At 35.8% G+C, this 17,572-nt stretch overlaps 1 protein-coding gene across 6 annotated transcripts in view; it reads left to right on the top strand.

Moving 5' to 3' along the window:
• The window catches only part of diaph2 (diaphanous-related formin 2), a 464,914-nt gene that overhangs the window by 111,839 nt on the left and 335,503 nt on the right, over positions 1–17,572 (top strand). For all 6 annotated transcript variants that reach the window (XM_028459306.1, XM_028459309.1, XM_028459308.1 and 3 more), the window contains one exon: positions 5,238–5,377. In XM_028459306.1, coding sequence (XP_028315107.1) covers positions 5,238–5,377 — 140 coding nt within the window. The remainder of the gene's footprint in view (positions 1–5,237; positions 5,378–17,572) is intronic.

Here is a 17,572-nt window from a genome sequence, read left to right as displayed (position 1 = left end):
GAAAAATCATCTATAGAGCATAATGATAGAATAAATGAACGATAACACACATTTTAAAGAATCCCATTGTAAATAAGTAGAATGAAACTGTATTTAGTGCCTCCAGAATGGATTTATTTCCGTAGTTTTTATCATTTCAAATCATATCCTTCCTGATGTGGGACTGATCCTTGTACTTTCAGTTCATGTTTTGTGTCTTTGTTGTTGTTTTTTTGTGTTACTGGTGATGGTAAGTATTTTTCTCTTTAAGTGCGTGTGTTTTTTGGTGTCATTTTGTGTATTTTGTTGTTGTTTGTCTGTTCTTTTTAATCTTCAGTATATTTTTCTCTTATTTTGTGTGTTTTTGTTGTTGTTTTGTGTATGATAATCTTTTTCAAATAAAATCAAACATTATAAAACCCCATATTTTTAATGCTTTCATATGTCAATTTTTCAATTTCTCAGAAGTACCCCCTGTAGTGCCATTGCGTACCCCCATTTTGGAAACACTGCATTAGAACATTGTTGGTGTTTATTTAAAAAAAGCCATTTTAAGAAACAACTTAGACATAATACTCATGTCCAACTAGTGAAATTGTTTTTAAAGTTGTTTTAACTGTTAGGGGTTAGCCTGAGTGAAAGAAGAAGTTAGCCTTTACGCTAGCTCCTAGTTCCAGCCCCAATATGTTACTGCTTGGGTAGTTTTTCATTAGCTGACAAAGAAAGCTGAATAATGCATCCATCTTTGTGGCTGCATGTGTTGAGCACTGTCCACTGAGGAAGCTGCTAGCTTGTTAAAGGCTCATTACAGGTGGAGATGACTTGTGGGGGTGCAGCCGCCTTGGCATTGTCCGCCTGCCCTGCCCTCTATAGAAAGCTGGGCACTTTGTCACTTTACAAGGCATGTAGAGGCAGAGGCAGAGGTGATAGAAAGGGAGGGAATGTGTCTCCATGTTCCCCTAACCCCCCAAAATGAAATTGACAGGCTCACTGAAGTAATTGCTCCCAGCACTATATTCTTTGGCAGGAAATACTTTTATCGACAAATAGGGGATTCAATAACCGGTAGGAGATGAGGCTGGTGGCTGTGGTCAAAAGGCTGTATCTGTCTTCTTTTTTTTGCCTTGCCCTTTCTTCTCAACACTTTCGTTGGGTATTTTTTGTTCCCTGTTTCCCATCATAATCACCTTCCATGATTATTTTACAACTCATGTTTTACCACTGCGCCACAAACTACTTACACTTTCTCTCCCACAATTCTATCTTCTCTTACTCCCATTCTCAGGGGTCTCTTTTTTACTACTTTTCACTGTTGACCATTTTTTGAGAGGCTGATGGGGGGACGGACTCTATTACCCACTGACCAGCATGTAACCCTTTCCTTCTGCTCCTTGTATAGTGATGTAATGTTGATTTTATCCCAAAGGATCCTATTGATTTTGGCTAGGGTTGTGAAAAAGCAGTTGATGGTCAGTGTCTTTGGTTTCCAGAGGTCAGAGTATGTGGTGAAACCAGAGATCAAGCTTTTCTTGATATGGGGCCACTTCTGCTGGGAACAATTGAGATCTAAGTGTCATGGCTGGGAACAGATGGACTCAAATGCGGAGCTCACAGTGGCAGTTTAGTAGCTAACAAATACGGAAAATACAAGGTGTTGGAGTCTTGAGGGTTTGATGATCCGACGTTCTGCAGAGGTCATAGAAGGGTTAATCACATACTGTATCCTTGATGCGCAGCAAATCAGCAGTGATATTAAACACAAGTATGGCTATGATTGCAGAGTGACAGGACATACTGACATAACTACACAACAAGATTACAAGCATTAGTTTCACTTCAAAAACAAGCTACACGTTTTGTTCATAATACAGGATATTTGGACCACACTGAGCCACTATTCAATAAATCAAAATTACTTACAATAGCAGAAATTGTAGCTTTTCAAACAAGTCAAATAGCATTAAAAGCAAAACAAAAACTTTTCCCAAAAAATATTCAGAAACAACAGTGGAACAGTTTGTGTGTTTTCTGAATTTAAAACATTTCAAACATAAATACATCAAATGTATCTTCTAGAAGCTTAAGTGTTAAAGGTGAAAAAATATACCGTAAAAAAGGTGTGTATTTACTTATGTGTATCTGTATGTTTGGACAGATGAATGTATAGTCGAATACATGAAGTGTATAATTATATAGAAATATACATCAATTAATTGTCTCATTTTATAGTGTAAATATGTGTATCTTACAAGAATACTAATGTATACAAATAAAATGTGGTACTAGATATTACAAGGGGTGGGATCATATAAGTTTATACTTCCTCCTACAGGAGTTTGTAACCATTTATTCTCTCTTTGCTTTATTTTATTTTTTATTTTGTAATTATTATTCTAATTATTATTTTCTCATTGTGGTAAATACACTCCTGTTGTGTTCCTGTTCAAAATAAAACATTAAATCAAATCAAACAGTAAGCAAACGGAAGGCAGCGATTAAAATCAGGGTGGAATCAAAGGAAACAAGATGCAGGTACTTTTCTTAGGCTACATTTTCCCCCTTTGATCTCATTGTCTAGTTTGTATGAGAACAAAACTAACTTATCATTATCAAACTAGCTTTCATGGCTTTCACTAACATATTTACTGGTAATTTTCTACTCTTTTGCTGCCTCGTTTATCCCAAGCAAAGAAAACACCCAAAAAAACACTGATCTCTTATCTTTGCTCAGCTTTGCAGGAGAGCAGCAGGACTCTGTTTTTCTCCTAATAAATGAGCTAGCTTATCGCTTCCTAAACTGCCGATTAACGCACATTTCTTTGTGAGGAACCAGCAATCCAGGGGAGGACGCAGTGATGCCGATTTAGAATAGCAGTCTGTTCCAGGCTTATGGGATTTTACTTCTACTTTTAAGTTCCTTGTTGACTTTACATTTAAATTTAAATCATCTCTCACCTGAAATGTAGGTCCCCAAAACAACAAAGTCTGGGTTATACACAAGTTTAATAAGGTAAACACAACGGTTTGTGTAGCTGGAACTAAAAACTGAGACAATACTGCCTTGCTTGTTATCCATTTAAATACATACAGTAGCTGCTTTTCACTAATTTCTCTCTTTTTTTTATTTTTCCTTGTGCTCGATTGCGAGGAATTGAAGTCAGGCCAACAACAGTTTCGATCAGTTACCTTAAAATCGAGCAGAGCCCCAATCTCCACTTCAATTCTCAGGGTACCTTTATGTGTACTTGGAGAGTGATTGTATAGGTGTGTTTCTCCTTTATGCTGAATGTGTGTTTCCACCAATGGGTAGTCTGATTGTGTAAGCTTGTGTAGCAACACGTCCCAGTGGAGATTATATACAAGAATCTATTTAGCCAAAGCACTAGCTGTAGATAGCTTGTCGAGCTGTTCTTGGCTGTGTATCCATACAGTCCAATATTATTGCCATTGCTAATAGGAAAAATACAGAAAAAACAATTCTGATGGAATTTTATTTTGACTGTAAAACCACAAATTCAGGTCAGTTTGCTTAGATATCACTATATAATTTATTTTAATAAAGTGTTAGGTTTAATACTACATTTATCGATCAAAATATTTTCCCTATTTTGACCCTGTACTCTGTGGCTATTCTTAATTTTCTGTATATTGTAGAGCAGGGCTATTCAACTACGCTTTGCTGTGGGCCATATCGTCGGAAGGCTATGGTTTGTGGGCTGGACATTCCTGGTACAGTTGCTCTAGTAGTGAACTGACACAAAGCACATTTTCAATATTTTTATTAAATTCTTCAAATTATAAACAGCACCAGTTGGCTTTTTGTACAAGTAATGAAAAACACAAGCAGTTTCAAGTTTAATTAAATAATAATCACTGCACCTGCTGGTTAAAAAGTACAAGAAATAAATAAACTGAAAAAACATGACCAATTTCTGGTTTCATTAAATAACAGTAACAGCACCTTCTGGCTTTTTGTGCATGAAATTGAAAAAAACAACAACATAACTAGCTTCAGGTTTAATTTAAAAAAACAAAAAAGCATAGTCACAAAGGTATACACCTGTTGGCTTTTTGTGCAAAACATTTAAAAAACGTAACTAGCTTCAGTTGTATTTATTTTTAAAAGAGCAAAGTCACAAAATCACACACCTGCTAGCTTTCTGTGCAATTAATAATAAAACACAACAACTGAAATACATGACCAGCTTCCGGTTTAAATAACAGTAACAGCACCAGTTGGCTTTTTGGAAGGAGATACTAAAACCCGGAAACATTTTAGAGACAGAGTAAATTATGCCCCGTACTGCATTCACAGGCTGTAATGTCACCAAGTTTATCATTGTACCGGTTGTTAGAGCTACTATCTTTACCAGAGAGCAAATATTTATTACTGGTTAATGTTTTTGGAGTTTAATAAAGTTTTATTTACTGGCAACTAGTTCCAACTGCTTGGAAACGCATTGAAACCAGTTGTATTTTAATTATTTCTAATTATTATCATTTAAAAGGTTACCTTATTTCCCCGCGACCCTGTTAAACAGGAATAAGCGGGTATGACAATGGATGGATGGAGGTTACCTTATTCAGATGTAGCCTATGCATATGTTCATAACAACTATGCACAATAATAAAATATGTATAAACTTGTAAATATGCAGTCGGAACTAGGGGCAGAATTTACTCTGTCCCCGGTAGCCTATTTCTCCGAAATGTTTCTAATGTTTCCGGGTTTACTACCTCCCCCTTTTGTACAAGTAATAAAAAACACACAGCTTTAAGTTTAATTAAATAATAATCACAGCACCTGCTGGTTAAAAGGTGCAAGAAATAAAGAAACTGAAAACGTCTGACTAAAACATCCATTAATATAAGATATCACCTGTTATATCACTTTGTTGTCTGTTACCATCTCATCGACAGCAGCAATTATGCATTCTTTTATCATTTCTGCATTGGTAAATGACTGTTTCTTTTTTGTGAGTATCCCTGCTACTCGTAGAGAAGCTATGGTTGCCTTCTGCTGCAGCGTGCAAGTGTTTTCAGTTTTGTCTGTCGAGCATATGAACTCAGTGGATAATCGTTGTCATTCACCAACTATGGATAGATGGGCCACGGGCCGTTGAGTTTTAGGAATGGGCCGGTTTTTGTAGAGGATGGTTTGTTACAAATGCATGTGGGTTTTCACTTGTGACCTTTTTCAGTATCAATTGTTTATCCAAGGTAATGTGCTGACTGTTTTTCTTTATTTTTAATTGCAGGGTGGATTAAGGAACAGCAAGCATGAGTCTACGCTTTCATCCCAGGAATATGTTCATGAACTACGTTCTGGCATCACTGAAGAAAAGCTGCTCAACTGCCTGGAATCTCTGCGAGTGTCTCTCACCAGTAACCCTGTCAGGTTAGTCCTGCATGAACTGTTCCTCCTAGATGGTCATATTAAATTAAAGCATAGTTTGTGCCACATAGATCAATCATGCTCTAGAAAGACAGAAAAAATAAGTAAAAATGTCAGCTTAATTCAAAGTTTGTGTTAATCTTCATCTTAAACACTTGGTTGACCCAGATTTCCTGTTTTTTGTTTTTTTTTTCTCCACCAGACAAAGAGGACAATTATTTGCTTGGCATTAATTTTTCTGTAGTTTGTTCCAGTTATTAATTGTATTCAGAATGAAGTAAAAACTATTCTATGCACCAGTCTCCACGAATCCACATCCCACAATGCAATGTGCAGAAATTTCAACTAATGGAACGTTAGTTGAAATTTCAATCAGCAATTTTGATTATTATTTTTTTTTTTTTTTTCAGTCAATTAGGTTTCAGTCATTGATCTATGAGTCCCACACTATAACGTTTTCTAATGAAGATATAGCCAAAGTAGCTGATTTAAGTGGAACTTAATGGACTGTAGATCATTTTGGTGAAAGGTGGGGTGTACATGTTATATTCTCTTTTCATTTAAAGGCTTCATAAATTAGTTTTTTCCTGGGTCAGGCCTTGAGGTGGACACTTATGTCCTTTTTCTGTGGAGTTTGCATGTTTTCTCCGGGTACTTCAGATTCCTCCCACAGCCCAAAAACATGACTGTAAGTGACAGCTGGAGATTAGCACCAGCAGACCCAGAAAAGGAGCAAGCTGGTTGGAAAATGCATGAATACGTTTGGTTTTTTTTTTCGATTGCTTCTAGTTACACAACTTCTCTGTCCTCTAAATGCAATTTTCAGTTTTATGACCTAATCCTTTACAGTGGAGACCTTACTAATAGCAAAGCGTCTGGATTATTTACAATTTAACTGTTGTAGCAATGTTTCCCAATGCTTACTAATGAGCAGCTGCATTCAATGGTATTGAATTGAATTAGTCGATGTTCTTTTTTTGTGTGACCCCTTTTAAAGAGACGACCTGCCTGCCATAGCCTTTTATGATTATTTTATTTAATCTGTGTTGTAAGGCCCATGTTACAGCTAAAGAACCAAAGGCAGCAATAGAGTTGTTTGCAAATGTAATACAACAAAACCCTCTCCGTCCAGATATTTAGACACATAAAGGAATAAAAGAGAACATTCCTCTTTGTCCACAAAGCGATGTTATGTAATCATTTATACAAGTATTCATAAATGGAATAATTTCACTTTATTGCACTGAAATGACATTTGTGCACTTAGCAGACTGATTGACAAAGTAGAGAAGTAAATATCCTTCGGGTAATAGCAGAGCTGTGGAGTCAGCATCCAAAATCTCCAGCAAGCTCTGGGGAGTCAAGTCAAGCTCTTCACTCAGAAAAGGCCAACTGATGCCGAGGGGAAGTAACTGAGGCTGAGTTTGCCCTGTGGGTGTTTTTAAATGGCTGAACCTTTGACCAGCATATCAGGAGCAGTGCTTTTTTTAAAGGAGCAACCTCCCACGGATGGCGAGGCTAGTCCATAGAGGCCTCCTCTGTGTGTGTGTGCATGTAAGTGTGTGTGTGGTTGGGAGCACAGTGGCCACGTTTACATGAGAGTTTAAATTCCCCTTTAATTCAGAACAAAAATTAAATTATCTCTAAAATGACCTTGTAAACATCTAATTACAAATTAAGATGGCTTTTCCGAATTAAACTTAAGACCTGTTTTATTCTAATTTTAATTCCGAAAGGAATAATGTCTCGATCTTGTAAATATTTAATTCCGCTTTAAATTGATTCCGGTTGTTCTGTGCATGATCGTCCTGTCATGATGACGCGCTGGTGACGACATAATCCAAGATGGCCGCCTGAAGTAAGCCGGGTTTGAGCCTAGACTATTTATTTAATAAGAGCCTTAGAAGACATGGACATAATGAAAAGAGTGGACGGACGGAGCATAAATATACGGACATATTAGACACACACACAGACATCGGCAAATGAAACATTGTAGACATGACGCCCTGCAACAGCTTCACTAGATGGCATCTGGGTCATCATAAGGTTCTCCTTTCACTCTAAATCCTGTATAGTGGAGGTAGAGCAGCTGTTGCATTAACCACTGGCTTTGAGGGATCATCTGCCCTTTTCCTGCTCTGTTGACAAAAGTGAAACGTGAAAGTGTGTTTCGCCCCCTGTCCAATCAGAACCCTTCCCAACCACCAGACCTACAGCAGAATTGAATAAAGGTGAATAAACCTGTAGTAACCTGGAATTACTATTTACTTGTATACACAAATTAGAATACTTTAATTTGGAATAATTCATTCTGAATTAATTGTCTGATTTGTTTCTTGAAGCATGGTTAAGGTTATGACTCATGAATAAGAACACACTAAATACAACAGGAAAGAAGTTTGCATTGACTCCACTATGTTAATGTAGCTTTTGTTTGGTATGCTTATCAGTTATTGTATAGAGGCCTACAGGAAGTAGGAGGTGCTAGGGTAGATGATTTATGCACCCATCACTGAATAATGACTTGTGAAAATGCTTTTATAATAATATTTAAATGTTTTTAAGATTCAAGCCTTACTATTAATAAACATATGGAATACCATCTGAATGTTGGAAAATGCTTTGCTCCCTTTGTACTTCTCCAGCTGTGCTGCTGTGTTTAACATTTCTCTTCACGCTGACAAACTCCCAGCCCTGTAGAGCAACACATACAGACTTTCAGCTCATTACCTGAAAGATATTCAGGACTTCTTAGAAATGAAAAAGCCATACAAACATTAGGTGAGATCCCCTTGTTTTTTAAGTAATACCTCAGGTTAAAGAACAACTAAACCGTTTGGTTTTGGTTGACGTGCGTCTAAGCAGGAAAAAAAGTGCTTTTGGGGTTTTTTTTGCTGGCTTTTTTTATATTGATGCCATTCAAATTATAGACTTAAAGATTAACTAAACCCCAAAACCTCTTTTTTTTCTTCCGAAATAAAATGTATTTGGGTATGAAGTAGTGTTGTTGATTGATCCTAGTCCAACTTTTGACATTTTAGTCAAAGTAGTACAATTTTGAGTATTGTAAAAATTGTAAAATGTAAGAGTGACTGCCCTCTACGGGTTGAAACCCAGCTATTACAATAACATTTTGCTATTGGCTGAGAATGGTAGTTTGTGATGTTTTGGTGCCTTCTTACGTCACAAACCACCATTGGTGGCTCCGCCCTCCTATAAAAACTTGCACATTTGGACTCTGCAATTTGTGAAAGTAGGTTGGATTGACAGAATTGTGAAGTTTAGATTGAGAAGTTTAGTGAGTATTTAGTAAATAGCATAGCATTGATTCTTCTTTGGAGATTTTATGGTATAGACTGGTGTGTTTTTTGCTCCAGGAGACGTTTTTTGAATTTTCCCCCTAGTGGCAGGTCAGCCAAAACCAGGGGTTTTAGTTTCTCTTTAAATAAACAAGTGACAAGTATCACATAAACAGTAGTGATGCACAGAAATTCCGGCCACCGAAACACTTTTCTTACTGAAAAAACCTGACCGAAAAAGGGTGACGCAAGCAAATGTCAGTGCTAAATAAATATTTTCATATTTTGATTGGATTCATTCTTTAAAGCATTAATACAAATTTATACAATTGCATTGTTTTAATTTTAGTGAGGTTAGTACACATTCACAGCCGTAAAAACAATGGGACTAATAATTTCCATTATAATTTCATTCTGTTTTTTTGTTTGTCGGCCTTGGTTTTCTCATTTTCGGTTTCGGCCAACAATTTTATTTTTGGTGCATTTCTAGTAAACAGTCCTATAATAGAAATTTGGGAGTTAGACCCCGTCCACAGGTAGCCGGGTATCTGCTAAAAACAGGGCTTTTGGAAAACACCGACCAAAGTGAAGATTTGGGAAAACTCCGGTTTTGCGTTTGAGTGTGGAGACTGATAACTGGAGTTGTTTCCAAACATCACAGGGACTGTGCTGGCGGTAGCGGTGCCCAGTTGGGGGTTGGGGGTGCTTGGGTACACCTGCTTGTCGATCTGCGACTGGCGGGGTGGCCCTGCTTGGGCGGCGGTTGGCTTCCTCTCTCGTCGGGGGAGCCGTGGCCACCTCCCTGTGGACAGTATTGCATCGTGGGGCCGGCATGTGGCGGGGGTCGCCCCCTGGACCGCTGGGGTGTGTAGCTTACCATTCACTTGTGGATAGCACATTTATGGATGGAATTTTTTTTTAAAAAGATGCTGTGTGGATGGAACTTTTTTTAAAACGGAGGATGGTGGATATACGTTTATAAAAAAAAACCAGCTACGTGTGGACAAGGCCTTCATTTACAATGATTTGAGTGTTTTAAATGGACAAACAAATCTTCCAGCATAATGCGTTTTAATATACTTCAGATAGTCTCACTGTCAAAGTATAGTTGTTGTTCTTCATAGTGAGTGCTTACTCCTGCCTTTTGTTTCTCCGTTTGGGCAGTTTACTAATTTAGTCCCGGAGGCTTGTGTTTGTCTAATAGTTTAATTGGCTGGGCTGTACACCTGTTTGGCAGCACAGGTGGCTGCGGGGCCGTTGTGCCGAGGGCCTTAACTCCCAGGCAGTCCCGCACAGGTGTGTGGCGTCCAGCCTTTGCACATCCGCCTACAGATGGCATCGCCTGGAGCATCCACCGCCTTCTCTATTTCCTACTCTCTTCTACCTAGCTGCCATGTTTTCCACTTCTCCTTCTGTCAGAATTTTCCCAGCCAATTACTTATCTTCCACTTCATTTTCACCCTTTTAATTTTGTCATTTGGATACTTGCTACTTAATTTAGAAGTGTGAGATTGACTAGCCAATTTTCATTATTTTCTTAATCCGTTGATGCAAAGTGAGTTGCCAGTTTACAGAAAATTACTCCACCAACCCCCCTCGTTCAGGGGAAAAGAACTCCTATTGGGTGTTTAAGCTTTATTTATTTCTATTTATTACTTGGTCCATTTCTTGTGTTACACACAGAAAATCATCTGTTTGAAAATACAGCCCCACAAATGGAAGCAGCACTGTATTTTTATCAGTTCCAATAGTTTTGCCTAATCAGGCTTTTGTTCCTTTATTTTTTTGGTTATATTTTACATCTAAAAATGAATAAAATGACTCCCATTTTCTGTCTCTCAGCATTTCATCGATGATTATTTAAAGTCTCAAGACTAACTCCCACATTAGATCTGCTTCTGTCCAGAGCTTTAAGACACATTTAAGCTAAAATTGAACTGGGCTTGTAACTTTTCATTATGTGAAACCTTCACGGTACAAATCAGGCATTTTCTCTGGAGCTTTTTCCTTGTGGGGTCTTTGTTTATGGAGGAGGGAAACATTTGCTGACGCTAGAGTTTCTTCTCTGTGTTTGTGTACTCAAAGAGTGGGTTGTTGGGATGATCTCGCAAGTCTGCATCCATCTCACTAAGCGTTCCTCTGTTGATTGTGTGCGGCTGAGGACTGAGGGTGCTATGGAATAGTAATCGTGCCCTTTTTTTTAAGCCCTGGGGTTACTGTACCTGCTAACATCCAGTTGCTTCAGTCTTGTAGACTAACTTTATTTTTAGAGTTCAACTGCAATGCTATTTTGACTCCTTGTTATACTTGCTGAGCTGCATTTGCTCAAACAGAAATAGTAAAGCAATCTTCACCAGTGCATTGAATGCAAACAGCTAATCATCACCTGTTTATGGGATAACATCCATCTGTTTGTCAGACTTTGATACAAATATGTGTTTCTGCATCAGATCTGCACCCCTTGCTAAGACTTGGAAAATACATGTCAAGTAGGGGTGTGTATTGCCTGGCATCTGGCGATACGATTCGTATCCCGATACATAGGTCACAATACAATACGATACAATATATCTCGATATTAACATATAAGGCAATTATTGCATTTTTTTTTTAAATATATTACTTAAGAAATGAATTAGAAACTAATCTGTAAATGTGTATACCTTCATGAAAATATTATGTATGAAATATATTTTATTGGCATATTTTACACTCAAAACATTGGCTTTAACATGCCATGTGCCAACAACTTAAAATAAAAAAAATAACAATCAGTCTGTGGCTTTTAATCCCACTTTGACATTAGTGCAACATGGCTTTAGTGCAACTTTCTTTTTAGTATTTATTGAAAAAACACAACATGGTCAACATGCCCAGGTTTCAGCGCACTTTTTTGTACAGTTATGCTGTCTCCTGCAGTGGAGAAGACTTTCTTGGTTAAATAAAGGTTAGTATATATATATATATATATATATATATATATATATATATATATATATATATATATATATATATATATATATATAATTGATATGGATGCGTTTAGAATCGATCTGAGAATCGCACAACGTAATATCGCTATATATCACCGAATCGATTTTTTTGAACACCTCTAATGTTAAGTGTTTAATATATGGTATTCCTTTTATGCAGTAAGAGTAAACTATTAAATAGAAGAATATAATGAAACTGTTAGATGCTAATGCTTTTGTTTTTTTATCTTTCTGTCCCTGAGCTTATTTTCTGTTTCCTGCCGATTTATCTTACTGTGTTACGTAGCTGTGATATCAAATACCATGGTGTAGATCTAGATCTAGGACGGCAGCTAAAGCTACAGCCCTTTAAATTTCCTTTCGGAACATGGTCTTTACGAAATGATGAAATGTATGTAAAATATAAAGATGAATGACAATTCAATTGCTAATCATTTCTTTATCAGAACTAAAGTAAAAGTCCCAAGAGAGACAAGAGTCGAGACACAGGGGTGTTGTGCATTTTAGAACTAGAAAATAGGGATGTCCCAATACAACTTTTTCACTTCTGATACGATACCGATAATGCATCCTTGAGTATTGACTGATACCGATATCGGTCCGATGCAATATCAGCACAAATTATACATACTTTTATTACTTATTTTTTAGTGTGGAATATTAGAAAAGGCTTGATTATTAAAAAAAGAAAAAAAACAGATCAATATATTATAAATCAATGGATTACATTTAATTAACCTTTTAGAATAAGAATATTATATGATTGAATAAAATAAAAAAATAAAAAAATAAATAAAAATCTGATATTCCTTTTCTGGCTGATATCGGACCGATATCTACTAGAAAAGCTAGTCGACCAGGTCAATGCTCTCTTTGTATTTCACCCAACAAAACAAATAATTAGGTATTTTTATTAAATCAGGCAAGTTATCATAATCCCATTTCTCATCCAAACATTTTACGTGTTGAGAGTACCAATCTCTTCCATAAAAAACAGCTAAGAACATTTCACACATTTACCTGTGTATTAAAAATTAAATGTGAATCCATGTTTCAGAATGTAGTTGGATTTATTGCAATTTGTTTTATAAATAGACTTTCTAGATTGGTTTAACCTTATTACAAATTGCCTAAAAGTATTAGAATCACAAATAATTACAGATGAAGCGTGGAGGAACTCACTCTCAATATTTAATTTTGAATAGTGCTACATTTTCCGTTTTTAGTGAGTTTTATTTGATTAATAAGTTTGTCATGACACCGTTGGTGGATGAGATGGGCAGTTACTCTTGCTTGTTCCTCTTTACCACTGTGGCTGACTTTAGAGTTAATGTTTGCCCTTCATTTTAAAGGCAATGAAACAAATTCTGGATACATAAACGTCCTCAGTGTCTGAGCATATTTTAAGTGTGATGCCTATTTCATTTTATGACACCATCTGTTAACCTCAAAGATAGCCATGCATTTATTAATAGCCCTTGAGCGATGCATACATATTTCAGATATATTTGATTTGAATTGTATGAGGATTTAGGTACATTTTATTCTGTGATATAAACTTTAGTTTAGTTATGTTAGATCTTTCTTTCTGGTTTGTATTTTTACAGACTTCGCACACCGCAAACACACTGTGAAATTCCTGAGATGATTCTTCATCTTTTTATTGTTTTGAAGTTGATTAAAAAGAATTAAAAAAACTGAAAAATAAGTTTTTTTTTTTAATTTTATTAAATTTTTTGTTCAAAGTCACTCAAAGTGACTAATATCTCATTCTGCATTAATATTTGTGAATAATAGTTTTTTTTTTATAAAGGTTGTTTTTGAAAATAATGTCTCAAACACTTTTGGTTAAAAGCAATACATTTTCTTTAAATCAAGAAACTCCAACAAAATCTTTAGAATTCTATACTCCAAGGAAATGTTTTCATAGTGATATACCATATTATGTACACTCATCGTTTTAAAAAGATTTCCTTGGCAGAAGCCTCTTATGTTATACTTCCATGCCAAACTATTCAGTAGATGTAACGAAGGCCCTGTAGGGCCAGCAATCTGCCTGTAGCACTCGTATTTTGTGTTTATTCAACAACACTCTGTAAATGATGCCTAAAAATCCTTGGGGTTTGGAAAGAAACAGAAATGTAAGAGTGGTTGGTACTTCACGATAGGTCATTTCTAAGAAACTCACATGCGTGCGTTGCTTTCAGCTGTCTGCACTCAAGGGTTGATTTAATTCCATGAGCCTTCCACTCAAACTGTCAGTGTTTTCATACACACGTAGGCTATTGTCAAGCAGCTGCAGCTGTATGTTTATGTATGGAGTGGAATTAAAGCATCGTTTTTTAAGTGAAGTTCCGACTTCTGTATTTTCAGTTCTGTTTTGTCCCTTTGTTCGCCAGAAAACTCATTTGAGTAGTGCAGACACCAAATACTGTATATTGCCTTCATGTTGTACTCCTTAAAGCTTACTATGCTCTTGTTTGTAGGAAAGGAGCTATACAAATAAAGTTTGTTTTGATTCGATTTGATGAAATTATGGCCATAGACAGTGTTATTTGTAAAGAAAACAGGGCCAATGCAAGCACTCTAATGAAAAACATTGCATTTAAAACATGTTCTCGCAGAGGAAGTAGATGTGACCTATTGTTATGCTAATGGTAAGAAGTAAGGGAAGCATCTATTTATCTTTTGCCATGTTTATGACTTACATCATGGTAACCGTCGAGTCATTGTTGGGATGATAAATGCCTCCTTAAAATGTCAGTTTAACTTTCACTTATTATATGGCAATTTAGTTGAATTCATTCCTACCACTGAGTGATTTTTTTTTTTGTGTCTTGTCTTAGACTTGTGGAACCTTGAGAATATTTTTAAAAAATCATTGTATCAAGGGTAGATGTTGGTACTTTCTGGTATAATGCAATTAGTAATTGGTCTGTTTGTTGGATCACTTGTTTATTAGCTTTTGACATTTGTTGAATATACTTAGATTTATTGAAAGGTCTTTTAAAATATAAGTACTATTATTAAAAGAAAAAAAAAATGATTATATCGTGGCAGCAAAACTAAGAGCAGAATTACCTGGTCCTATGTGAGGGAAGTCTTATTTTTATTTTTTATTTTTTGTGTTACACTCATTCATGGGTATAATTTCTGTTTTTATTTAATATTTCTTTCTTCTGGGTTGTTGTTTGTGTGTCCAGTTTCACATGTGCGCATTGGAGAATGAATGTTTTCAACAAATTAAAAGCTTTTCTACTCTTTTCTTAGACCAACTATTGATCCTTTTACCTGTTTACCTTCTAGGGTTTGATGTGTTTTGTTTCTAAAATGTCTTTATTTTTGTCCTGCACAGGTGTAACAATACATTGACCACAGATACACATTTACTTGCAATAGCTTGTTGAAATTAATAGATTAGTTGAACTAAATAATTTGAAGGAAGGCATATTAAGTCCGACCAAGAAAACATCACTGTGAAAAAGCTGTTTGTCTGACCCCTGGCTTAGGTTTAGTACATTCAGTTTAGAATTGTACCTACTAATGCTAATAACTTTAAAAACATAAATAAATAAATAAAAAAAATATGTTAATCTATGTTTTTGTTAATTTTATTCTAAAAATGGTCGAGCATTTTAAAGTTATTGTGCATCCGATGTTGAATATTTTATGTCTCATTTCTGTAACTTAATCTGCAGTGTGCATTAATGCATTTTCAGCAGGTTATTACATTGATCAGAGTGTAGTGTGTCACTATGTTTAGCATGTTAAATGGCTGAATAGGCAATGGTGCATAGTTTTACACTAAATAGTTCAGAACATGTTTTAGCATGTAGTACAATGTGTTCTAACTGGAATGTTCCTCCACCAAATATGTCAAGAGCCCCACTGAGTGTCATTTATAAGCCTTACAAGGTATTGTACTTTTATTTTATTTAGTTTTAGTGAAAGTCTTTTGACTAAAATGCAATGTGGTTTTAATCAAACTGTGGTTATCAGTACTATTTCAATTATTTTTAGTCAACTAAATGATTTTGACATTGTTGTTGACTAAATCTGTTACAGATATAGTGGACTAGAAAGCACAATTTAAATTATTCAGTTACATTTATCAATCTGATATTGGATGGTATTAATGTTTGTAAATACACACAGATTTGCAGTGACCATTGTGTAAGATCACATGAGTTCTGATTGGGTTTTGTCCCATGTGACAAAATAATAGTTTAGCTTTTATTAGTTTACAAAAACATCAATATATTTTTGATTTAGTTTTCATTTACATGTATTTTTTTTTTTTCAATTAATCATAGTCACGCTATTATGTGCTATATAAAACATGTAGTCGTCGAAAAACTGACTTTTCTTAGTTAACAAAAAGTTCAGAATTGCACCAAAGCTTTGTTGAAGAAAGCTTTCCTCATCGGCCGATGTAATCAAATCATAAAACCTGTTCATGGGCTTTAAAAAAAAAAGCTCACACAAGCTGTCTGAACACGAGCGGTGATCAGTCAAACAGAAAGGGTGAGACAGTGTCTGCGATGTCAACTCACTGACTGTGGGTGGTGGGGCGCACTAATCTTTCCATCATGAACTTACATTTTCCACATCGACTATTTGCCTGAGCTCAACACCCACCCATACCTTATCTTATACACTCTCTGCTTCAATATATTACACATGAGCAATACATTCAACAGTGCATACACTTCACTGGCATTCTCATTGAAACACAGTCTTAAGTAGTGCTGGAAAAATTACAGAGTTGCTTCTGTTGAAATTGTAAGAGTAAATGCATAGTGCCTGTCTATCACCCAAGGTTACTAGCTATTAAATAATAATATTTTTTTTTTTACAGAGCTCTTACTACAATCCTATTGAAGCCTATTCCCACCAGTAAAAAAAACCAAAACAACCTAGGAAAAGTAGGTCATAATTTTGAGATGCGAAGACATAAATACAAGATATTATCTAAGAGTTCTAAATGGTCTTCCATGTGATGCGCTGAAACTACAGTTGGAAGAGCTGAGACAAATTTTTTACAAATTGATATCATCATTGAACACTACTTTCAACGTGGTAGTAGTGGTTGTTTTGGAGGAATCTCACAATATCATAATCAACCTACAGAAGACGCAACTGTGGAGGAGACTAAATAAGATGGATGAAGCTCAAACTGCAGCCTTTTTAGACCGTCAGTTACAAATGTCTGGGAGGCAACACGGCTACAGATGGATGCACCAAAAATGTTGGATGGCCAGGATAATTACTAACAAAGAAACTGTGCTTCAACTGAAGCGTCTGATTATAGTAAACACACGCAGTTCATATTATTTCACTGTATTGTCATTCACAAGTACACATTACCGTCATAAAGCTCATTTTTAGATTTCCATGCGGTACCAAAACATCTGCTCATTAACAGTGAGAGTCAGTGTTTCAAAAACAGCTCATGTATGTGAGCTTGTGCGCAGTCACCTAAGTCATAATTATTAAATAGTAGGGGTGTAAATCACCAACTTCATCACGATATGATATAATGTCAATATGTTTGGATGACGATACGATGTTTGCCAATGTCACAGTACAATTTTGATTTGATTCACAAGTCTGCGATTGATATGATGTGATATCATATACCCATCTCACACAATCATTTACATGTATATCAACTCACAAAAAAACAACTGAAATATGATTTGATCATTTTATTTCTAAGGTCTTTCAGGTATCAGGCATTTAATAAACAGTGTAAACACCATTCTGTAACATTTAACAAAGTGCTAGACTTTGAATTGTGGGAGTGATAAAAAGTGTCTAGTTTTATTTAAGTAAGTAAGTAAATTTTATTTCTATAGCGCTTTTCACAGATAAAATCACAAAGTGCTGTACAGGCAAAAATG

The sequence above is a fragment of the Gouania willdenowi genome, chromosome 10 (assembly GCF_900634775.1).
Source record: "Gouania willdenowi chromosome 10, fGouWil2.1, whole genome shotgun sequence".
Lineage (NCBI taxonomy): Eukaryota > Metazoa > Chordata > Actinopteri > Blenniiformes > Gobiesocidae > Gouania > Gouania willdenowi.
This window is presented reverse-complemented; position numbering and strand designations above follow the sequence as displayed.